We start from the raw sequence: 20,664 nt of genomic DNA, 5'->3' as shown, positions 1-20,664 counted from the left end.
AGAGTGTGGTGGGCGGGTGTGTGTGGTGGACGGGAGAGTGTGGTGGACGGGAGAGTGTGGTGGACGGGAGAGTGTGGTGGGCGGGAGAGTCTGGTGGACGGGAGTGTGTGGTGGGCGGGAGTGTGTGGTGGACGGGAGTGTGTGGTGGGCGGGAGAGTGTGGTGGGCGGGTGTGTGGTGGGCGGGAGTGTGTGGTGGACGGGAGAGTGTCGTGGACGGGAGTGTGTGGTAGACGGGAGTGTGTGGTGGGTGGGAGTGTGTGGTGGACAGGAGTGTTTGGTGGGCGAAAGTGTGTGGTGGGCGGGTGTGTGTGGTGGACGGGAGTGTTTGGTGGACGGGAGTGTGTGGTTGGCGGGAGAGTGTAGTGGACAGGAGTGTTTGGTGGGCGGGAGTGTGTGGTGGGCGGGTGTGTGGTGGGCGGGAGTGTGTGGTGGACGGGAGTGGGTGGTAGACGGGAGAGTGTGGTGGGCGGGAGAGTGTGGTGGACGGGAGAGTGTGGTGGGTGGGAGTGTGTGTGGGCGGGAGAGTGTGGTGGACGGGAGAGTGTGGTGGGTGGGAGTGTGTGGTGGACGGGAGTGTGTGGTGGACGGGAGAGTGTGGTGGGCGGGAGAGTGTGGTGGACGGGAGTGTGTGGTGGGCGGGAGTGTGTGGTGGACGGGAGAGTGTGTGGTGGACGGGAGAGTGTGGTGGGTGGGAGTGTGTGGTGGACGGGAGTGTGTGGTGGACGGGAGTGGGTGGTAGACGAGAGAGTGTGGTGGGTGGGAGTGTGTGGTGGACGGGAGAGTGTGGTGGGCGGGAGAGTGTGGTGGACGGGAGTGTGTGGTGGGCGGGAGTGTGTGGTGGGCGGGAGTGTGTGGTGGGCGGGAGTGTGTGGTGGACGGGAGAGTGTGGTGGACGAGAGAGTGTGGTGGGAGGGAGTGTGTTGTGGACGGGAGTGTGTGGTGGACGGGAGTGTGTGGTGGGCGGGAGTGTGTGGTGGGCGGGAGTGTGTGGTGGACGGGAGAGTGTGGTGGGCGGGAGTGTGTGGTGGACGAGAGAGTGTGGTGGGTGGGAGTGTGTTGTGGACGGGAGTGTGTGGTGGACTGGAGTGTGTGATGGAGGAGAGTGTGTGGTGGACGGGAGTGTGTGGTGGACGAGAGAGTGTGGTGGGTGGGAGTGTGTTGTGGACGGGAGTGTGTGGTGGACGGGAGTGTGTGGTGGACGGGAGTGTGTGGTGGGCGGGAGTGTGTGGTGGCTGGGAGTGTGTGGTGGACGGGAGTGTGTGATGGAGGAGAGTGTGTGGTGGGCGGGAGTGTGTGGTGGACGAGAGAGTGTGGTGGGTGGGAGTGTGTTGTGGACGGGAGTGTGTGGTGGACGGGAGTGTGTGGTGGACGGGAGTGTGTGGTGGCGGGAGTGTGTGGTGGGCGGGAGTGTGTGGTGGGCGGGAGTGTGTGGTGGCTGGGAGTGTGTGGTGGACGGGAGTGTGTTTGACGGGAGTGTGTGGTGGACGGGAGTGTGTTTGACGGGAGTGTGTGGTGGGCGGGAGAGTGTGGTGGACGGGAGTGTGTGGTGGGTGGGAGTGTGTGGTGGGTGGGAGAGTCTGGTGGGCGGGAGTGTGTGGTGGGTGGGAGTGTGTGGTGGGCGGGAGTGTGTGGTGGGTGGGAGTGTGTGGTGGACGGGAGTGTGTTTGACGGGAGTGTGTGGTGGACGGGAGTGTGTGGTGGGCGGGAGTGTGTGGTGGACGGGAGTGTGTGGTGGGCGGGAAAGTGTGGTGGGCGGGTGTGTGGTGGGCGGGAGTGTGTGGTGGACGGGAGAGTGTCGTGGACGGGAGTGTGTGGTGGACGGGAGTGTGTGGTGGGCGGGAGAGTGTGGTGGACGGGAGTGTGTGGTGGGCGGGAGTGTGTGGTGGACGGGAGTGTTTGGTGGACGGGAGTGTTTGGTGGACGGGAGTGTGTGGTTGGCGGGAGAGTGTAGTGGACAGGAGTGTTTGGTGGGCGGGAGTGTGTGGTGGGCGGGTGTGTGGTGGGCGGGAGTGTGTGGTGGACGGGAGTGGGTGGTAGACGGGAGAGTGTGGTGGGCGGGAGAGTGTGGTGGACGGGAGAGTGTGGTGGACGGGAGTGTGTGGTGGGTGGGAGTGTGTGGTGGGCGGGAGAGTGTGGTGGACGGGAAAGTGTGGTGGGTGGAAGTGTGTGGTGGACGGGAGTGTGTGGTGGACGGGAGAGTGTGGTGGGTGGGAGTGTGTGGTGGACGGGAGTGTGTGGTGGACGGGAGTGGGTGGTAGACGAGAGAGTGTGGTGGGTGGGAGTGTGTGGTGGACGGGAGAGTGTGGTGGGCGGGAGAGTGTGGTGGACGGGAGTGTGTGGTGGGCGGGAGTGTGTGGTGGACGGGAGAGTGTGTGGTGGACGGGAGAGTGTGGTGGGTGGGAGTGTGTGGTGGACGGGAGTGTGTGGTGGACGGGAGTGGGTGGTAGACGAGAGAGTGTGGTGGGTGGGAGTGTGTGGTGGACGGGAGAGTGTGGTGGGCGGGAGAGTGTGGTGGACGGGAGTGTGTGGTGGGCGGGAGTGTGTGGTGGGCGGGAGTGTGTGGTGGGCGGGAGTGTGTGGTGGACGGGAGAGTGTGGTGGGTGGGAGTGTGGGGTGGACGGGAGTGTGTTTGACGGGAGTGTGTGGTGGACGGGAGTGTGTGGTGGGCGGGAGAGTGTGGTGGACAGGAGTGTTTGGTGGGTGGGAGAGTCTGGTGGGCGGGAGTGTGTGGTGGGTGGGAGTGTGTGGTGGGCCGGAGTGTGTGGTGGGTGGGAGTGTGTGGTGGACGGGAGTGTGTTTGACGGGAGTGTGTGGTGGACGGGAGTGTGTGGTGGGCGGGAGTGTGTGGTGGACGGGAGTGTGTGGTGGGCGGGAAAGTGTGGTGGGCGGGTGTGTGGTGGGCGGGAGTGTGTGGTGGGTGGGAGAGTGTCGTGGACGGGAGTGTGTGGTGGACGGGAGTGTGTGGTGGGCGGGAGAGTGTGGTGGACGGGAGTGTGTGGTGGGCGGGAGTGTGTGGTGGACGGGAGTGTGTGGTGGGCGGGAGAGTGTGGTGGGCGGGTGTGTGGTGGGCGGGAGTGTGTGGTGGACGGGAGAGTGTCGTGGACGGGAGTGTGTGGTAGACGGGAGTGTGTGGTGGGTGGGAGTGTGTGGTGGAGAGGAGTGTTTGGTGGGCGGAAGTGTGTGGTGGGCGGGTGTGTGTGGTGGACGGGAGTGTTTGGTGGACGGGAGTGTGTGGTTGGCGGGAGAGTGTAGTGGACAGGAGTGTTTGGTGGGCGGGAGTGTGTGGTGGACGGGAGAGTGTGGTGGGCGGGAGAGTGTGGTGGACGGGAGAGTGTGGTGGGTGGGAGTGTGTGGTGGGCGGGAGAGTGTGGTGGACGGGAGAGTGTGGTGGGTGGGAGTGTGTGGTGGACGGGAGTGTGTGGTGGACGGGAGAGTGTGGTGGGCGGGAGAGTGTGGTGGACGGGAGTGTGTGGTGGGCGGGAGTGTGTGGTGGACGGGAGAGTGTGTGGTGGACGGGAGAGTGTGGTGGGTGGGAGTGTGTGGTGGACGGGAGTGTGTGGTGGACGGGAGTGTGTGGTGGACGGGAGTGTGTGGTGGGCGGGAGTGTGTGGTGGACGGGAGAGTGTGGTGGGTGGGAGAGTGTGGTGGACGGGAGTGTGTGGTGGACGGGAGTGTGTGGTGGGCGGGAGAGTGTCGTGGGTGGGAGTGTGTGGTGGACGGGAGTGTGTGGTGGACGGGAGTGTGTGGTGGACGGGAGATTGTGGTGGGCGGAAGTGTGTGGTGGACGGGAGTGTGTGGTGGGTGGGAGAGTGTGGTGGGTGGGAGTGTGTGGTGGACGGGAGTGTGTGGTGGGTGGGAGAGTGTGGTGGACAGGAGTGTTTGGTGGGCGGGTGTGTGGTGGGTGGGAGTGTGTGGTGGGCGGGAGTGTGTGGTGGACGGGAGAGTGTGGTGGGTGGGAGAGTGTGGTGGACGGGAGTGTGTGGTGGACGGGAGTGTGTGGTGGGCGGGTGTGTGGTGGGCGGGAGTGTGTGGTGGACGGGAGTGTGTGGTGGACGGAAGTGTGAGGTGGACGGGAGTGTGTGGTGGACGGGAGTGTGTGGTGGACGGGAGTGTGTGGTGGACGGGAGTGTGTGGTGGACGGAAGTGTGAGGTGGACGGGAGTGTGTGGTGGACGGGAGTGTGTGGTGGACGGGAGTGTGTGGTGGACGGGAGTGTGTGGTGGGCTGGAGTGTGTGGTGGGCTGGAGTGTGTGGTGGGCTGGAGTGTGTGGTGGACGGGAGTGTGTGGTGGACGGAAGTGTGAGGTGGACGGGAGTGTGTGGTGGACGGGAGTGTGTGGTGGGCTGGAGTGTGTGGTGGGCTGGAGTGTGTGGTGGACGGGAGTGTGTGGTGGGTGGGAGTGTGTGGTGGGCGGGAGAGTGTGGTGGGCGGGAGTGTGTGGTGGACGGGAGTGTGTGGTGGACGGGAGTGTGTGGTGGACGGGAGTGTGTGGTGGGCGGGAGTGTGTGGTGGGCTGGAGTGTGTGGTGGGCTGGAGTGTGTGGTGGGCTGGAGTGTGTGGTGGGCGGAAGTGTGTGGTGGGCGGGAGTGTGGTGGACGGGAGTGTGTGGTGGGCGGGAGTGTGTAGTGGGCTGGAGTGTGTGGTGGGCTGGAGTGTGTGGTGGGCGGGAGTGTGTGGTGGGCGGGAGTGTGTAGTGGGCGGGAGTGTGTGGTGGGCTGGAGTGTGTGGTGGGCGGGAGTGTGTGGTGGGCGGGAGTGTGTGGTGGGCTGGAGTGTGTGGTGGACGGAAGTGTGTGGTGGGCGGGAGTGTGTGGTGGGCGGGAGTGTGTGGTGGGCGGGAATGTGTGGTGGGCGGGAGTGTGTGGTGGACGGGAGTGTGTGGTGGGCGGGAGTGTGTGTGGTGGACGGGAGTGTGTGGTGTGCGGGAGTGTGTGGTGGACGGGATTGTGTGGTGGACGAGAGTGTGGTGGGCGGGAGAGTGTGGTGGACGGGAGTGTGTGGTGGACGGGAGTGTGTGGTGGACGGGAGTGTGTGGTGGACGGGAGTGTGTGGTGGACGGGAGTGTGTGGTGGACGGGAGTGTGTGGTGGGCGGGAGTGTGTGGTGGGCGGTAGTGTGTGTGGTGGACGGGAGAATGTGGTGGGCGGGAGTGTGTGGTTGGCGGGAGAGTGTGGTGGGCGGTAGAGTGTGGTGGGCGGGAGAGTGTCGTGGGCGGGAGAGTGTGGTGGGCGGGTGTGTGTGGTGGACGGGAGAGTGTGGTGGACGGGAGAGTGTGGTGGACGGGAGAGTGTGGTGGGCGGGAGAGTGTGGTGGACGGTAGAGTGTGGTGGGCGGGAGAGTGTCGTGGGCGGGAGAGTGTGGTGGGCGGGTGTGTGTGGTGGACGGGAGAGTGTGGTGGACGGGAGTGTGTGGTGGGCGGGAGAGTGTGGTGGGCGGGTGTGTGTGGTGGACGGGAGAGTGTGGTGGACGGGAGAGTGTGGTGGGCGGGAATGTGTAGTGGACGGGAGTGTGTGGTGGACGGGAGAGTGTGGTGGGTGGGTGTGTGTGGTGGACGGGAGTGTGTGGTGGACGGGAGAGTGTGGTGGGCGGGAATGTGTAGTGGACGGGAGAGTGTGGTGGGCGGGAATGTGTAGTGGACGGGAGTGTGTGGTGGGCAGGAATGTGTAGTGGACGGGAGTGTGTGGTGGACGGGAGAGTGTGGTGGGCGGGAATGTGTAGTGGACGGGAGTGTGTGGTGGACGGGAGAGTGTGGTGGGCGGGAATGTGTAGTGGACGGGAGTGTGTGGTGGGCGGGAATGTGTAGTGGACGAGAGTGTGTGGTGGACGGGAGAGTGTGGTGGGCGGGAATGTGGTGGGCGGGAGTGTGTGGTGGACGGGAGTGTGTGGTGGGCGGGAGAGTGTGGTGGGCGGGAATGTGGTGGGCGGGAGTGTGTGGTGGACGGGAGAGTGTGGTGGGCGGGAATGTGGTGGGCGGGAGTGTGTGGTGGACGGGAGTGTGTGGTGGGCGGGAGTGTGTGGTGGGCGGGAGTGTGTGGTGGGCGGGAGTTTGTGGTGGGCGGGAGTGTGTGGTGGGCGGGAGTGTGTGGTGGACGGTAGTGTGTGTGGTGGACGGGAGTGTGTGGTGGACGGTATTGTGTGGTGGACGGGAGTGTGGTGGACGGGAGAGTGTGGTGGACGGGAGAGTGTGGTGGGCGGGAGAGTGTGGTGGACGGTAGAGTGTCGTGGGCGGGAGAGTGTCGTGGGCGGGAGAGTGTGGTGGGCGGGTGTGTGTGGTGGACGGGAGAGTGTGGTGGACGGGAGAGTGTGGTGGGCGGGAATGTGTAGTGGACGGGAGTGTGGTGGACGGGAGTATGTGGTGGGCGGGAGTGTGTGGTGGACGGGAGTGTGTGGTGGACGAGAGTGTGGTGGACGGGAGTATGTGGTGGGCGGGAGTGTGTGGTGGACGGGAGTGTGTGGTGGACGGGAGTGTGTGGTGGACGGGAGTGTGTGGTGGACGGGAGTGTGTGGTGGACGGGAGTGTGTGGTGGACGGGAGAGTGTGGTGGGCGGGAGTGTGTGGTGGACGGTATTGTGTGTGGTGGACGAGAGTGTGGTGGGCGGGAGAGTGTGGTGGACGGTATTGTGTGTGGTGGACGAGAGTGTGGTGGACGGTATTGTGTGTGGTGGACGAGAGTGTGGTGGACGGTATTGTGTGTGGTGGACGAGAGTGTGGTGGGCGGGAGAGTGTGGTGGGCGGGAGTGCTGCTACACTGGAGGCGGCCAGCCGGCAGTAAGACAACCTTGACACTGGTGGCGAGATGTGTCTGGGGTAATAAGAGTGTAATTGATCATTAAGGAGCAAGGGGTGAGAGAGGCATGAGCCGGGTGAGTATGGAGGACATTACGGCCACATACCGTAGCTAAGTGCAGTATTGACCGCTCCTCAAGGCTGGCCACAGATGGCGCCTGGTTCTAACATCACCCAAACTAGTTACGAGTCAGGATAATACTGGGAGACTGTGCACCTTCCTCACCAGGGGCATGGTTGATGCCGCTCCCAGTCAAATGATGGGGATTATATGGGATTCTGGTTGGGATAAGCAGGGCGGCTTGGCCAGCCAGCTAGCAGCCGGCAGCGCTGCTGTCTGATGCCTCTTTCTGCCCTCAGCCCTTATCAGGGGCATGGTCGCCCCCCTGTGATAACCACTATCGACCTCACCACCTCGATAACGGCTGATGGCCTATCGATTCCCCCATTGATTGAGGCCCCCGGGTCGACACTCAATGACCATGCGGTCGGGGGAACTTAGGCTCCTCCTTTCTCTCCTCTCCCTATCAGGAGCCGGGATGGGCCTGGAGGCCCCGCCCAGCAGGGGGATGCGGGCCGTGATTGGCTGGCGGTGCGCCCGGCTCTGCCACAGTCACGTGACATGCGTGGACGCGCCAACCTCCAGTCAATCTGTACGTGGACGAGTGAGGGTGCAGTGTGTTGGTGGGGCGCTGCCGGTTTTGTGCTTATATTGCCTCTCCTTCGCGTTTATTTAAGCTGAAATTAAGTGAAAGTGTGTATAGTGTTGCTATCGTGCAGTGGTTAGAAGGAAAAGCCGGAAATCAAGTGAGAAAGGTGTTAAAAGTGCGTGAATTTGTGGTGTGTGAAGTGTGCCTGTGCTGTGAGCCAGACAAGATGGCGGAGTGGAGGCGAACGCCGTGAGCAGAGGTCGCGGTGCCTCCACTCTAACTCTGGATTACTCGCACGGATTTACTCTCAATCTCCTCCCTTCCTCCAGGATTACTCGACTGTTAACCCTCAGAGGTAAGTGTAGGTGTGTGTGTGTGTGGCAGTGTGGGGTGGGTGTGTGTGGGAGCGTTCCCACACACGGCTGGGACCCCAGCTGAGAGGTTGCTGGGGTGGCTGCCACCCTCACCCCCCCTCTGGCAGTGTGGGGTGGCTGACACCCCCCCCCCTCTGGCAGTGTGGGGTGGCTGACACCCCCCCTCTGGCAGTGTGGGGTGGCTGCCACCCCCAACCCCCCCCTCAGGCAGTGTGGGGTGGCTGCCACCCTCACCCTCTCAGGCAGTGTTGGGTGGCTGCCACCCTCACCCTCTCAGGCAGTGTGGGGTGGCTGCCAACCCCAAACCCCCCCCCCCTCAGGCAGTGTGGGGTGGCTGCCACCCTCATTCCCTCAGGCAGTGTGGGGTGGCTGCCACCCCCCCCCCTCAGGCAGTGTGGGGTGGCTGCCACCCCCCCCTTCAGGCAGTGTGGGGTGGCTGCCACCCCCCCCTCAGGCAGTGTGGGGTGGCTGCCACCCCCCCCTCAGGCAGTGTGGGGTGGCTGCCACCCCCCCCCCTCAGGCAGTGTGGGGTGGCTGCCACCCCCCCCTCAGGCAGTGTGGGGTGGCTGCCATCCCCCCCCCCACAGGCAGTGTGGGGTGGCTGCCATCCCCCCCCCCTCAGGCAGTGTGGGGTGGCTGCCATCCCCCCCCCTCAGGCAGTGTGGGGTGGCTGCCATCCCCCCCCCCTCAGGCAGTGTGGGGTGGCTGCCATCCCCCCCCCTCAGGCAGTGTGGGGTGGCTGCCACCCCCCCCCCCTCAGGCAGTGTGGGGTGGCTGCCATCCCCCCCCCTCAGGCAGTGTGGGGTGGCTGCCACCCCCCCCCCTCAGGCAGTGTGGGGTGGCTGCCATCCCCCCCCCCCTCAGGCAGTGTGGGGTGGCTGCCACCCCCCCCCCCTCAGGCAGTGTGGGGTGGCTGCCACCCCCCCTCAGGCAGTGTGGGGTGGCTGCCATCCCCCCCCCTCAGGCAGTGTGGGGTGGCTGCCATCCCCCCCCCTCAGGCAGTGTGGGGTGGCTGCCATCCCCCCCCCTCAGGCAGTGTGGGGTGGCTGCCATCCCCCCCCCCCCTCAGGCAGTGTGGGGTGGCTGCCATCCCCCCCCTCAGGCAGTGTGGGGTGGCTGCCATCCCCCCCCCTCAGGCAGTGTGGGGTGGCTGCCATCCCCCCCCCTCAGGCAGTGTGGGGTGGCTGCCACCCCCCCCAGGCAGTGTGGGGTGGCTGCCATCCCCCCCCCTCAGGCAGTGTGGGGTGGCTGCCACCCCCCCCTCAGGCAGTGTGGGGTGGCTGCCATCCCCCCCCTCAGGCAGTGTGGGGTGGCTGCCACCCCCCCCCCCTCAGGCAGTGTGGGGTGGCTGCCATCCCTCCCCCCCCCTCAGGCAGTGTGGGGTGGCTGCCATCCCTCCCCCCCTCAGGCAGTGTGGGGTGGCTGCCATCCCCCCCCCTCAGGCAGTGTGGGGTGGCTGCCATCCCTCCCCCCCCTCAGGCAGTGTGGGGTGGCTGCCATCCCTCCCCCCCCTCAGGCAGTGTGGGGTGGCTGCCATCCCTCCCCCCCCCCTCAGGCAGTGTGGGGTGGCTGCCATCCCCCCCCCTCAGGCAGTGTGGGGTGGCTGCCATCCCCCCCCTCAGGCAGTGTGGGGTGGCTGCCACACCCCCCCTCAAGCAGTGTGGGGTGGCTGCCACCCCCCCCCCCTCAGGCAGTGTGGGGTGGCTGCCACCCGCCCCCCTCAGGCAGTGTGGGGTGGCTGCCACCCCCCCCCTCAGGCAGTGTGGGGTGGCTGCCATCCCCCCCCCTCAGGCAGTGTGGGGTGGCTGCCATCCCCCCCTCAGGCAGTGTGGGGTGGCTGCCATCCCCCCCCCCTCAGGCAGTGTGGGGTGGCTGCCATATGCCGGGGGTGTTGTGTGCCTGCGTGTGGAGGTGGGCAGGGGCGGGCCAGCGAGCGTGCCCTGGTGGTGGGCAGCCTCTAGTGGGTAGGCCTAGAGGCCGGAGAGGCGGGGTGTGGGAGAGTGAGGATCAGCTGAGACGAGTGCCGCTGTGGTGGCGGCGGCTAACAGTGCCGCCGCCGCCGCCGCCGCCACCACCCTCCCGGGGTTATCGATCCAGCAAGTGCAGCGCCTCGCCGGCAGGCACCCGGGCCCCTGCCACCCTGGGGGGTGGTGCCACCACCAGCTGGCACTGGCACATGGCTGACGGATGAAGCAGGGTGAAGGGTGTGTCCTGTGGCTATGGAGCACCTTGTAGTCACAGGCCATACCCCCTACCACGGGTAGGGGCATACCCCCCCTACCACGGGTAGGGGTATACTCCCCCTACCACGGGTAGGGGCATACCCCCCTACCACGGGTAGGGGCATACCCCCCTACCACGGGTAGGGGCATACCCCCCCTACCACAGGTAGGGGCATACCCTCCTACCACGGGTAGGGGTATACCCCCCCTACCACGGGTAGGGGTATACTCCCCCTACCACGGGTAGGGGCATACCCCCCCGACCACGGGTAGGGGCATACTCCCTCCTATCAGGGGGAATGTGTATACTTCTGGTATGATGTATGCGACAACACACCAGGGGAGGGAGAAGGCACCACATATAAGAAATATTGCCGGAACAACTGTGGACAACTGGACTGTTTTCTAAGAGAAGTTCCGGATCAGCCGAGCTGTGGTGGGTATGTGGGCCTGCGGGCCGCTCCAAGCAACAGCCTGGTGGACCAAACTCTCACAAGTCAAGCCTGGCCTCGGGCCGGGCTTGGGGAGTAGAAGAACTCCCAGAACCCCATCAACCAGGAGTGAGGACACACACCAGGGGAGGGGGAAGGCAGCACATAAGGAGTGAGGACACACACACCAGGGGAGGGGGAAGGCAGCACATAAGGAGTGAGGACACACACACCAGGGGAGGGGGAAGGCAGCACATAAGGAGTGAGGACACACACACCAGGGGAGGGGGAAGGCAGCACATAAGGAGTGAGGACACACACACCAGGGGAGGGGGAAGGCACCACATAAGGAGTGAGGACACACACACCAGGGGAGGGGGAAGGCAGCACTTAAGGAGTGAGGACACACACACCAGGGGAGGGGGAAGGCAGCACATAAGGAGTGAGGACACACATACCAGGGGAGGGGGAAGGCAGCACATAAGGAGTGAGGACACACCAGGGGGCACCATGCAACACACCAAGAGACTCACCAACACCATCATCACCCATAAACCCGAATGTGAGAGTGTTTGTGAGGGTCAGAGGTGGTGGCGGCTACCAGGAGTGGAGGCCGAGATGGTGAGTGCGCACCTTGTAGAAGCATGACATCAGGTCATCAAGGTCAGGAGGTATGTGCAACTGTACACGACGGAGGCTATGAGGAACCAAACTTATGTCCCAAGCTGAGGTGCTGCAGGGGAAAGGTGTAGTCCAACGACGCCTGCATAAGTTACAGGTACCTGGCGCCGTCAACGGAAGGTAAGGAACCTCTGGCGCCGTCAGTGGAAGGTAAGGAACATCCCAGAGTAAGATGGACCAATTTTCTCAATAGTTGTGTGGCGCGAATCACTTGTAAATATCTAGGAAGTTTAAGGATGGGGCGGGCGGGAATCACATTAATAATCAATATTTATGTCCAACATTCACAAACTGTGCTGGATGACCACAATGATGAAGGCTCGCTTACCAACATGTAAACACACAACTGTGTCAGTACCTCACACTACCTGACGACCGTTTAGTCTGGACGGCTACGGTACCAGGTACAGTGCTGGGGTGTACCTCTGACGACCGTTTAGTCTTGGTATACAGCTTTGTAGAAATGTACACAATATGCAGCCCACTTCAGCAGCAGAATACACTTAGGTATATTAGGATGAACTAGGTGTTAAGCAGGGTAGGAAAAGAGTATGTGGTTCACCACCACTGGCTACACCTGGTGCACCACCACTGGCTACACCTGGTGCACCACCACTGGCTACACCTGGTGCACCACCACTGGCTACACCTGGTGCACCACCACTGGCTACACCTGGTGCAGCACCACTGGCTACACCTGGTGCAGCACCACTGGCTACACCTGGTGCAGCACCACTGGCTACACCTGGTTGGTTGCTGGTGCACCACCACTGTAACGTAGCGGAACTTGGAGAAAGGATGGGAAAAAGCCTCCGAGGGATGAGTGAAGTGGTTGGGAGGATTGAGGAAGAGTGGTGAGGAGAAAGGCAGTTTAGAATGAGAGCAAATGTGAGGGGGAGGAAAGACACTGCCACCATTCATTCAGGAGTTATTTATAAGACAAAGAATGGAAGTTGTAATATTATCTGGTGTGACCAAGTAACCACCGTAAGCATGTAAATCATATAGTCAAGAATCTTTAAGTCATAACCTTTAGCAAGTACACATCAGAGTGTTCGCCTCTCTAGCTGTCAGTATCCAAGATCTAAGGATCACAATTAAGACAATTTAAAAAGTTAGTTAATCAATTAGATATTTATTATTATGTATTCACTCTTATGGGTATCATAATTCAACCATTTCACTTGATATTTAAATGTCAACATTGATGCAGAATTTGAGTCATCACACAAAAAAACACTTAAATTGGAAAGCTAAATATACGTCAACCTTACACTCTCATTCAGTCTCTGATTATAATATGGTAAGCTCTCACACTGTCTGTATCTCTCTGTGTATAGCTAATGTACACTTCCATGGGTATTTTGGGGAACCGGGAGCTAAACTCCGCCGACCAGGAAAGAGCCTCTGGCTATCTTCCTATCACACCTAGACAGCGACTTGTTTGATGGAAACAACACAGCCACCCGTCTACAATTATCAGGTAAGCAGAGAGGAAGGTCACCTGACACGACCTGACCTCTACTCTACCTGTGACAATCAACACTCAAAAGGTATGACTTTCAAACTGCTCAAGGCTGGCAGCCGGGCGCCGCCAATATCCTGTGTAACTGACTCTCCTTGTAGCATTATATGTGTATCGAAATGCTTTTATGTGAAGTATTAAATACAACCATTTATGGTGTTACACACTGGCCACACTTGGTACACTGGCCACACTTGGTACACTGGCCACACTTGGTACACTGGCCACACTTGGTACACTGGCCACACTTGGTACACTGGCTACACTTGGTACACTGGCCACACTTGGTACACTGGCTACACTTTGTACACTGGCCACACTTGGTACACTGGCCACACTTGGTACACTTGGTACACTGGCCACACTTGGTACACTGGCCACACTTGGTACACTTGGTACACTGGCCACACTTGGTACACTGGCCACACTTGGTACACTGGCCACACTTGGTACACTGGCTACACTTGGTACACTGGCCACACTTGGTACACTGGCCACACTTGGTACACTTGGTACACTGGCCACACTTGGTACACTGGCCACACTTGGTACACTGGCCACACTTGGTACACTGGCCACACTTGGTACACTGGCTACACTTGGTACACTGGCTACACTTGGTACACTGGCCACACTTGGTACACTGGCTACACTTGGTACACTGGCCACACTTGGTACACTGGCCACACTTGGTACACTGGCCACACTTGGTACACTGGCCACACTTGGTACACTGGCCACACTTGGTACACTGGCCACACTTGGTACACGGGCCACACTTGGTACACGGGCCACACTTGGTACACTGGCCACACTTGGTACACTTGGTACACTGGCCACACTTGGTACACTGGCCACACTTGGTGCACTTGGTACACTGGCTACACTTGGTACACTGGCCACACTTGGTACACTGGCCACACTTGGTACACTGGCCACACTTGGTACACTGGCTACACTTGGTACACTGGCCACACTTGGTACACTGGCCACACTTGGTACACTGGCCACACTTGGTACACTTGGTACACTGGCCACACTTGGTACACTGGCCACACTTGGTACACTTGGTACACTGGCCACACTTGGTACACTGGCCACACTTGGTACACTTGGTACACTGGCCACACTTGGTACACTGGCCACACTTGGTGCACTTGGTACACTGGCCACACTTGGTACACTGGCCACACTTGGTACACTTGGTACACTGGCTACACTTGGTACACAGCCACACTTGGTACACTGGCCACACTTTACACTGGCTACACTTGGTACACTGGCCACACTTGGTACACTGGCTACACTTGGTACACTGGCCACACTTGGTACACTGGCTACACTTGGTACACTGGCCACACTTGGTACACTGGCCACACTTGGTACACTGGCCACACTTGGTACACTGGCTACACTTGGTACACTGGCCACACTTGGTACACTGGCCACACTTGGTACACTGGCTACACTTGGTACACTGGCCACACTTGGTACACTGGCCACACTTGGTACACTTGGTACACTGGCTACACTTGGTACACTGGCCACACTTGGTACACTGGCCACACTTGGTGCACTTGGTACACTGGCCACACTTGGTACACTGGCCACACTTGGTACACTGGCCACATTTGGTGCACTTGGTACACTGGCCACACTTGGTACACTGGCCACACTTGGTACACTGGCCACACTTGGTACACTGGCCACACTTGGTACACTGGCTACACTTGGTACACTGGCCACACTTGGTACACTGGCCACACTTGGTACACTGGCCACACTTGGTACACTGGCCACACTTGGTGCACTTGGTACACTGGCCACACTTGGTACACTGGCCACACTTGGTACACTGGCCACACTTGGTACACTTGGTACACTGGCCACACTTGGTACACTGGCTACACTTAGTACACTGGCCACACTTGGTGCACTGGCTACACTTGGTACACTTAGTACACTGGCCACACTTGGTACACTGGCTACACTTAGTACACTGGCCACACTTGGTACACTGGCCACACTTGGTACACTTAGTACACTGGCCACACTTGGTACACTGGCTACACTTAGTACACTGGCCACACTTGGTGCACTGGCTACACTTGGTACACTGGCCACACTTGGTGCACTGGCTACACTTGGTACACTGGCCACACTTGGTACACTGGCTACACTTAGTACACTGGCCACACTTGGTACACTGGCCACACTTGGTACACTGGCCACACTTGGTACACTGGCCACACTTGGTACACTGGCCACACTTGGTACACTGGCCACACTTGGTACACTGGCCACACTTGGTACACTGGCTACACTTGGTACACTGGCCACACTTGGTACACTGGCCACACTTGGTACACTGGCCACACTTGGTACACTGGCCACACTTGGTGCACTTGGTACACTGGCCACACTTGGTACACTGGCCACACTTGGTACACTGGCCACACTTGGTACACTGGCCACACTTGGTACACTGGCTACACTTAGTACACTGGCCACACTTGGTGCACTGGCTACACTTGGTACACTTAGTACACTGGCCACACTTGGTACACTGGCTACACTTAGTACACTGGCCACACTTGGTACACTGGCCACACTTGGTACACTTAGTACACTGGCCACACTTGGTACACTGGCTACACTTAGTACACTGGCCACACTTGGTGCACTGGCCACACTTGGTACACTGGCCACACTTGGTGCACTGGCTACACTTGGTACACTGGCCACACTTGGTACACTGGCTACACTTAGTACACTGGCCACACTTGGTACACTGGCCACACTTGGTACACTGGCCACACTTGGTACACTGGCCACACTTGGTACACTGGCCACACTTGGTACACTGGCTACACTTAGTACACTGGCCACACTTGGTACACTTGGTACACTTGGTGCACTGGCTACACTTGGTACACTGGCTACACTTGGTACACTGGCCACACTTGGTACACTGGCCACACTTGGTACACTGGCTACACTTGGTACACTGGCTACACTTGGTACACTGGCTACACTTGGAGGCTGTGGTGGGTGTGGAGGGTGTGGTGGGTGTGGAGGCTGTGGTGGGTGTGGAGGGTGTGGTGGGTGTGGTGGGTGTGTGGTAGGTGTGGTGGCTGTGGTGGGTGTGGAGGCTGTGGTGGGTGTGGAGGCTGTGGTGGGTGTGTGGTGGGTGTGGTGGGTGTGGAGGCTGTGGTGGGTGTGGAGGCTGTGGTGGGTGTGGAGGGTGTGGTGGGTGTGGAGGGTGTGGTGGGTGTGGAGGGTGTGGTGGGTGTGGAGGGTGTGGACGGTGTGGTGGGTATGGTGGGTGTGGTGGGTGTGGTGGGTGTGGAATCTGTGGTGGGTGTGGAGGCTGTGGTGGGTGTGGAGGGTGTGGTGGGTGTGGTGGGTGTGATGGGTGTGGTGGGTGTGGAGGCTGTGGTGGGTGTGGAGGCTGTGGTGGGTGTGGAGGCTGTGGTGGGTGTGGTGGGTGTGATGGGTGTGGTGGGTGTGGAGGCTGTGGTGGGTGTGTGGTGGGTATGAAGGGTGTAGTGGGTATGGTGGGTGTGAAGCGTGTAGTGGGTATGGAGGGTGTGGTGGGTATGGTGGGTGTGGTGGGTATGAAGGGTGTAGTGGGTATGGTGGGTGTGGAGGGTGTAGTGGGTATGGTGGGTGTGGAGGGTGTAGTGGGTATGGTGGGTGTGGAGGGTGTAGTGGGTATGGTGGGTGTGGTGGGTGTGGTGGGTGTGGAGGGTGTGGTGGGTGTGGTGGGTGTGGAGGGTGTAGTGGGTATGGTGGGTGTGGAGGCTGTGGTGGGTGTGGAGGGTGTGGAGGGTGTAGTGGGTATGGTGGGTGTGGAGGGTGTAGTGGGTATGGTGGGTGTGGAGGCTGTGGAGGGTGTAGTGGGTGTGGTGGGTGTGGAGGGTGTAGTGGGTGTGGTGGGTGTGGATGGTGTAGTGGGTATGGTGGGTGTGGAGGGTGTAGTGGGTATGGTGGGTGTGGAGGGTGTAGTGGGTATGGTGGGTGTGGAGGGTGTAGTGGGTATGGTGGGTGTGGAGGGTGTAGTGGGTATGGTGGGTGTGGAGGGTGTAGTGGGTATGGTGGGTGTGGAGGGTGTAGTGGGTATGGTGGGTATGGAGGGTGTAGTGGGTATGGTGGGTGTGGAGGGTGTAGTGGGTATGGTGGGTGTGGAGGGTGTAGTGGGTATGGTGGGTGTGGAGGGTGTAGTGGGTATGGTGGGTGTGGAGGCTGTGGTGGGTATGGTGGGTGTGTAGGGTGTAGTGGGTGTGGTGGGTGTAGTGGGTGTGGTGGGTGTGGAGGGTGTAGTGGGTGTGGTGGGTGTGGAGGGTGTAGTGGGTGTGGAGTGTGTAGTGGGTATGGTGGGTGTGGAGGGTGTAGTGGGTATGGTGGGTGTGGAGGGTGTAGTGGGTATGGTGGGTGTGGAGGGTGTAGTGGGTATGGTGGGTGTGGAGGGTGTAGTGGGTATGGTGGGTGTGGAGGGTGTAGTGGGTATGGTGGGTGTGGAGGGTGTAGTGGGTATGGTGGGTGTAGAGGGTGTAGTGGGTGTGGAGGGTGTAGTGGGTATGGTGGGTGTGGAGGGTGTAGTGGGTATGGTGGGTGTGGAGGGTGTAGTGGGTATGGTGGGTGTGGAGGGTGTAGTGGGTATGGTGGGTGTAGAGGGTGTAGTGGGTATGGTGGGTGTAGTGGGTATGGTGGGTGTGGGGGGGTGTGGAGGGTGTGTCCATATGGGTGAGTTAATAACCTTTGGCGGGTGTACAAGTAAGGTGTGGAGGGTGTAGTGGGTATGGTGGGTGTAGAGGGTGTAGTGGGTGTGGAGGGTGTAGTGGGTGTGGAGGGTGTAGTGGGTATGGTGGGTGTGGAGGGTGTAGTGGGTATGGTGGGTGTGGAGGGTGTAGTGGGTATGGTGGGTGTGGAGGGTGTAGTGGGTATGGTGGGTGTGGAGGGTGTAGTGGGTATGGTGGGTGTAGAGGGTGTAGTGGGTGTGGAGGGTGTAGTGGGTATGGTGGGTGTGGAGGGTGTAGTGGGTATGGTGGGTGTGGAGGGTGTAGTGGGTATGGTGGGTGTGGAGGGTGTAGTGGGTATGGTGGGTGTGGAGGGTGTAGTGGGTATGGTGGGTGTGGAGGGTATGGTGGGTGTGGGGGGGTGTGGAGGGTGTGTCCATATGGGTGAGTTAATAACCTTTGGCGGGTGTACAAGTAAGGTAGTCAGCCCTCCCCGCTGCCCCTGTGACACCCACCAACACCGCAGGTACACCAGCCCTCCCCGCTGCCCCTGTGACACCCCCACCAACACCGCAGGTACACCAGCCCTCCCCGCTGCCCCTGTGACACCCCCACCAACACCGCAGGTACACCAGCCCCCCCCCCCACCCCCGCTGCCCCTGTGACACCCACCAACACCGCAGGTACACCAGCCCTCCCCGCTGCCCCTGTGACACCCCCACCAACACCGCAGGTACACCAGCCCTCCCCGCTGCCCCTGTGACACCCCCACCAACACCGCAGGTACACCAGCCCTCCCCGCTGCCTCTGCGACACCCCACCAACACCGCAGGTACACCAGCCCTCCCCGCTGCCCCTGTGACACCCCCACCAACACCGCAGGTACACCAGCCCTCCCCGCTGCCCCTGCGACACCCCACCAACACCGCAGGTACACCAGCCCTCCCCGCTGCCCCTGTGACACCCACCAACACCGCAGGTACACCAGCCCCCCCCCCCCGCTGCCCCTGTGACACCCACCAACACCGCAGGTACACCAGCCCTCCCCGCTGCCCCTGTGACACCCACCAACACCGCAGGTACACCAGCCCCCCCCCCCCCCGCTGCCCCTGTGACACCCACCAACACCGCAGGTACACCAGCCCTCCCCGCTGCCCCTGTGACACCCACCAACACCGCAGGTACACCAGCCCTCCCCGCTGCCCCTGCGACACCCCCACCAACACCGCAGGTACACCAGCCCTCCCCGCTGCCCCTGCGACACCCCCACCAACACCGCAGGTACACCAGCCCTCCCCGCTGCCCCTGCGACACCCCCACCAACACCGCAGGTACACCAGCCCTCCCCGCTGCCCCTGCGACACCCCACCAACACCGCAGGTACACAAGCCCTCCCCGCTGCCCCTGCGACACCCCCACCAACACCGCAGGTACACCAGCCCTCCCCGCTGCCCCTGCGACACCCCACCAACACCGCAGGTACACCAGCCCTCCCCGCTGCCCCTGTGACACCCCACCAACACCGCAGGTACACCAGCCGAGTGTGCGCACTCTGGCCAAAAATGGACGCAAGTTGAAATGAAATCAGCTCACGAAAGTGACGTACTGGGTCCCGTTTTCTGTTTGAGTCCTCTCGCTTAGTCGGTTAGGCTAGTAGAGGAAACCTTCAATTAACGTTTTTCATAACGTTTGGAATCTTAGGAGAATTTCCTGCCCTCCTAACCTAGCCGAGGACCCTCAGCTTCCTGTTTTAGAAAACAAAAATACAAAATTTATTAAAAATTTCTTTTTCATTTTCAATTTACGTCCATTTTCGGCCATACGGATAAACGGCCAAATTCAGACGTAATTTATAAGGTGGGAGAGTCCCTGAGCAGACAAGTTGTCTACGAGTAGTCGCGTCCAAGCTCCCCTTAAGGTGTGAGGGGATCTGACCCCCCCCCCCCTCCTCCCTTGGTTGTCTGGGTGTATGAGGCCAACTGGTGTGAGGTGCAGGAGGGCGCGCGCGAGCCTCCGCACACGTGGAACAACCTTGTTAAGGACGGCACCAACAACAGTTAACAGTTCACCCATCACCAAGTCATATTTGTATTAATATCTTAAGATCATCTTTCACAATATTGTTTGTTTAACACTTTTAATTCTTGTTTTGCTTTTCAACTTTCCCGGTGAAGATAAACAAAACAATGTTTGTGTTAGCGTTAATAGACGACTTTAATGCCTCAAACATAAGAAATATTAAGGTGAACCACAGGAACTTTAGCATTTGAAAAGAAACAAAAATAAATGTTTATAGAATTGTATAACACGAATCCGTTTAATTTAGTAATTATGTCTTTGAAGACTAACAGACTTAGTCTTCTTTGTCTTGTTATCGGCGCCTAAACGGCATTACCCATCTTGATGGAAACTGTTCCAGTGGTTAAAAGTAGCTGACGAGGCTCCTTAACCTTTGACTTAACTGTCGGTTAGAGAGAATTGCTTACGGCCACCATTTTCTTCCCGCCGACCCCCTTAAGTAGTTACTGTAAACAGGACGCTGAAATTAGTCATTAAAAGAACTTTGATCGTTGTCTGACACCTATTCCTACGTCAAGACTCTTGTTAGTCACAAACTATTTTGTATTTTTCAAGTTTTCTCAATTCATTTGTTTTGATATTTGAGTTGGAGGCAGAAATATAGATGGCGGAGGAACTTGGCCAGCTGGGTGGGCGTGGGGCCTTGGCCAGCTGGGTGGGCGTGGGGCCTTGGCCAGCTGGGTGGGAGTGGGACCTTGGCCAGCTGGGTGGGCGTGGGGCCTTGGCCAGCTGGGTGGGCGTGGGGCCTTGGCCAGCTGGGTGGTGGGGCCTTGGCCAGCTAGGTGGGAGTGGGGCCTTGGCCAGCTGGGTGGGAGTGGGGCCTTGGCCAGCTGGGTGGGCGTGGGGCCTTGGCCAGCTGGGTGGGCGTGGGACCTTGGCCAGCTGGGTGGGCGTGGGGCCTTGGCCAGCTGGGTGGGAGTGGGGCCTTGGCCAGCTGGGTGGGAGTGGGGCCTTGGCCAGCTGGGTGGGAGTGGGGCCTTGGCCAGCTGGGTGGGAGTGGGGCCTTGGCCAGCTGGGTGGGAGTGGAGCCTTGGCCAGCTGGGTGGGAGTGGGGCCTTGGCCAGCTGGGTGGGAGTGGGACCTTGGCCAGCTGGGTGGGAGTGGGGCCTTGGCCAGCAGGGTGGGAGTGGGGCCTTGGCCAGCTGGGTGGGAGTGGAGCCTTGGCCAGCTGGGTGGGAG

The 20,664-nt window shown here is 60.5% G+C and overlaps 2 protein-coding genes across 2 annotated transcripts in view; one reads left to right on the top strand and one right to left on the bottom strand.

The window, feature by feature from the left end:
- Positions 1-7,432: 7,432 nt before the first annotated feature.
- Positions 7,433-20,664, top strand: part of LOC123753377 (protein suppressor 2 of zeste-like) — a 280,164-nt gene continuing 266,932 nt past the window's right edge. Inside the window, exon 1 of the mRNA XM_069299989.1 lies at positions 7,433-7,789. The gene's annotated coding sequence lies outside the window, so the exon portion shown is untranslated. The remainder of the gene's footprint in view (positions 7,790-20,664) is intronic.
- On the bottom strand, positions 12,827-19,217 carry LOC138350053 (calphotin-like). Its single transcript, XM_069300335.1, has 2 exons — positions 19,212-19,217; positions 12,827-15,709 (listed from the first exon to the last, which is right to left on the bottom strand). Exons 1-2 carry the CDS (start codon positions 19,215-19,217, stop codon positions 12,827-12,829), a joined length of 2,889 nt encoding a protein of 962 aa, XP_069156436.1.

The sequence above is a fragment of the Procambarus clarkii genome, chromosome 43 (genome assembly GCF_040958095.1).
Source record: "Procambarus clarkii isolate CNS0578487 chromosome 43, FALCON_Pclarkii_2.0, whole genome shotgun sequence".
Classification (NCBI taxonomy): domain Eukaryota; kingdom Metazoa; phylum Arthropoda; class Malacostraca; order Decapoda; family Cambaridae; genus Procambarus; species Procambarus clarkii.
The sequence above is the reverse complement of the archived record's forward strand: the minus strand, read 5'-3'. Positions and strand labels throughout refer to the sequence as shown.